The sequence below is a fragment of the Primulina eburnea genome, chromosome 7 (assembly GCF_022965805.1).
Source record: "Primulina eburnea isolate SZY01 chromosome 7, ASM2296580v1, whole genome shotgun sequence".
NCBI lineage: Eukaryota > Viridiplantae > Streptophyta > Magnoliopsida > Lamiales > Gesneriaceae > Primulina > Primulina eburnea.
Genome location: NC_133107.1, coordinates 3,814,529 through 3,816,925, shown reverse-complemented (window position 1 = coordinate 3,816,925; position 2,397 = coordinate 3,814,529). Strand labels below are relative to the sequence as shown.

The 2,397-nt window shown below is 36.8% G+C and overlaps 1 protein-coding gene across 1 annotated transcript; it reads left to right on the top strand.

Moving 5' to 3' along the window:
- Window positions 1–218: 218 nt before the first annotated feature.
- LOC140836008 (oxoglutarate-dependent flavonoid 7-O-demethylase 1-like) lies at window positions 219–1,890 on the top strand. Its single transcript, XM_073201421.1, has 4 exons — window positions 219–519; window positions 643–890; window positions 988–1,312; window positions 1,479–1,890. Exons 1-4 carry the CDS (start codon window positions 277–279, stop codon window positions 1,719–1,721), a joined length of 1,059 nt encoding a protein of 352 aa, XP_073057522.1. The 5' UTR covers window positions 219–276; the 3' UTR covers window positions 1,722–1,890.
- The last annotated feature ends 507 nt before the right edge of the window (window positions 1,891–2,397 follow it).

Sequence of the window (2,397 nt, the reverse complement as noted above, 5' to 3'; positions counted from 1 at the left end):
TAAACATCGTACACTCGCAATCTCATAGTGTAAAGTAGCTTCTCTTCTAATTACGTATGCATGTACACAGAGTCAAAAAGAGACAACGCTGAACATAGAATTTAATTAAAAATGATCATTATTTCCTTTCACCAAATCGTAAATAAATTAAGTGACCCGCAACCACCAATTTAGAAATATACATCTTCAAAATTTTCTCAAACTGCAACAATTTCACGTACAATATTTAGTATAAATAGAGGAAGATCTGCGGATAGAGGATTATCAAAGGCAGACATGGAATCTGAGCTCCAGAAACTCGGAGGTTCACTTAAGGTGGCTAGTGTGCAAGAATTGGCCAAGGAGATATCGACCACCATACCGAAACAATATGTTCGTTTCGACGAAAAGGACTCGATTTTATCCAATGTTTCTTTCTCGAATGAGATTCCAGTTATTGATATGCAGAAGTTGGACGGAGATTCAAAGGTGGAGCTTGATAAGATGCATGATGCATGCCGAGAATGGGGTTTCTTTCAGGTATATTAATGTTTTATTGTATATATTATAGTGACTAACTTTGGTATTATGCTATGTTTTGTACTTTTATTTAGTGTATTTTCAATAAGGTAAGGCATGTTTCTTTGAATCTGATATTGGCAGTTGATCAACCATGGAGTGAGCTCTAAAGTGGTGGAAAACATGAAATCGGGAATGCAAGAATTTTTCCTTCTGCCTATGGAAGAAAAGAAGAGGTTCAGTCAAGAAGAAGGAGACGTACAAGGTTACGGGCAAGTCTTTGTTATTAAAGAAGACCAGAAGCTTGACTGGGGGGACATGTTCTACCTCGTCACCTTGCCAAAATATTTGCGAAAGAAGCGCTTGATTCCAGAGTTTCCACACAAACTCAGGTCTCCATATTTTTATTCAGTTTCGATTATTGAAATAGACGTACAAAAACTAACTCCGTATATATAATATATATCCTCGTTTAAAAAATGTATTCAGGGATGCAATTGATGCTTATGCGGAAGAAATGTATATCCTAGCCAAGAAGATTCTTTACCTGGTGACAGGACCTCTGAAGATGAAAGAAGAAGACATGAAAATGCTATTTGAAGAGGGTTTGCAGGCTATGAGGATGAACTACTATCCTCCATGTCCACAGCCGGAGCTCGTCACCGGCCTAAGCCCTCACTCCGACTACATTGGCCTGGGAATTCTTTCCCAAGTCAATGATGTTGAAGGCCTACAGGTCAAGAAAGATGGGGTTTGGATCCCTGTTGCTATTCTTCCTGATGCATTTGTTATCAATGTCGGAGACATTTTGGAGGTACACATGCATCATGCCTTCCACTATATATCTAGGGATCATGTATATATATACAAGCTTGATCTTATAATCATTCAATCGCTTAGCTAGCTCCCCAGTTAGGTTTAAATTTGATATTAAATATGAATTTGTTAATTAGGTAACTACATTTCTTGACAAATGACAGATGGTGACGAATGGTGCATACGAGAGCATCGAGCATCGAGCAGTGGTGAACACCGAACAAGAGAGGCTGTCCTTGGTCACATTTATGAGCCCCAAACTGGAAGGCGATTTCGGTCCAGCTCCAAGCCTTGTTACCCCACAGACTCCCGCAAAATTCAAGAGAATTGGCCTTGCTGATTATATCAAGGGACTGTTATCTCGGGAGCTCGACGGGAAAGCATACTTGGACAGCTTGAGAGTCTAAAATAATCTATGTTTGCTAGCCATATATATAATTTGTGTGTGTGTTTTGTGTAGCCATTGCAGCAAATGCATCATGACTTACATGTCTATATATATACACATGTGTTAGTCATGATGTATATATATATATAATAAGTGTCTGCTGATAAAATAAATTGGTTTTGCAATAATCCCACGAGGACTGATCGGCCCTGATAATTTATATATATATACTTTATTAAAATTGTTGGAGATAATAGTTTTTGCTCCACCGTATAACTTCCACAAAGAGACAATTCTCCATATATAATATTCACGAGAAAGAAATAAGGTTGCCAATACAGTTGGGTTTGGATATGGTTGAAGTATGTATTAAAAATTTCTCAACCTGAGTCCGAACTCAAGCCCGTGCATGAGGCGAAGCATATGAGACGATCGCCTCACACCTACACCTCAAGGGAGGCCAAAAAATTTAACTAGCTAGCTTCAAATAAATCAAAAACTAATAATTTATTCAGTTTTATGTTCCAATAGTTTTAAACATAAAATGACTTCATTTTAAAAAAATATATATTGTTGTCTATATACACAAAGTAATTATATATATATTTTTTTCATCTGGTTCGATTTGATATCTTAGTAACCAGAAATTTAGTTAATCGAAATTTATACTTCAATTAGTAAAATTTGGTATTGGA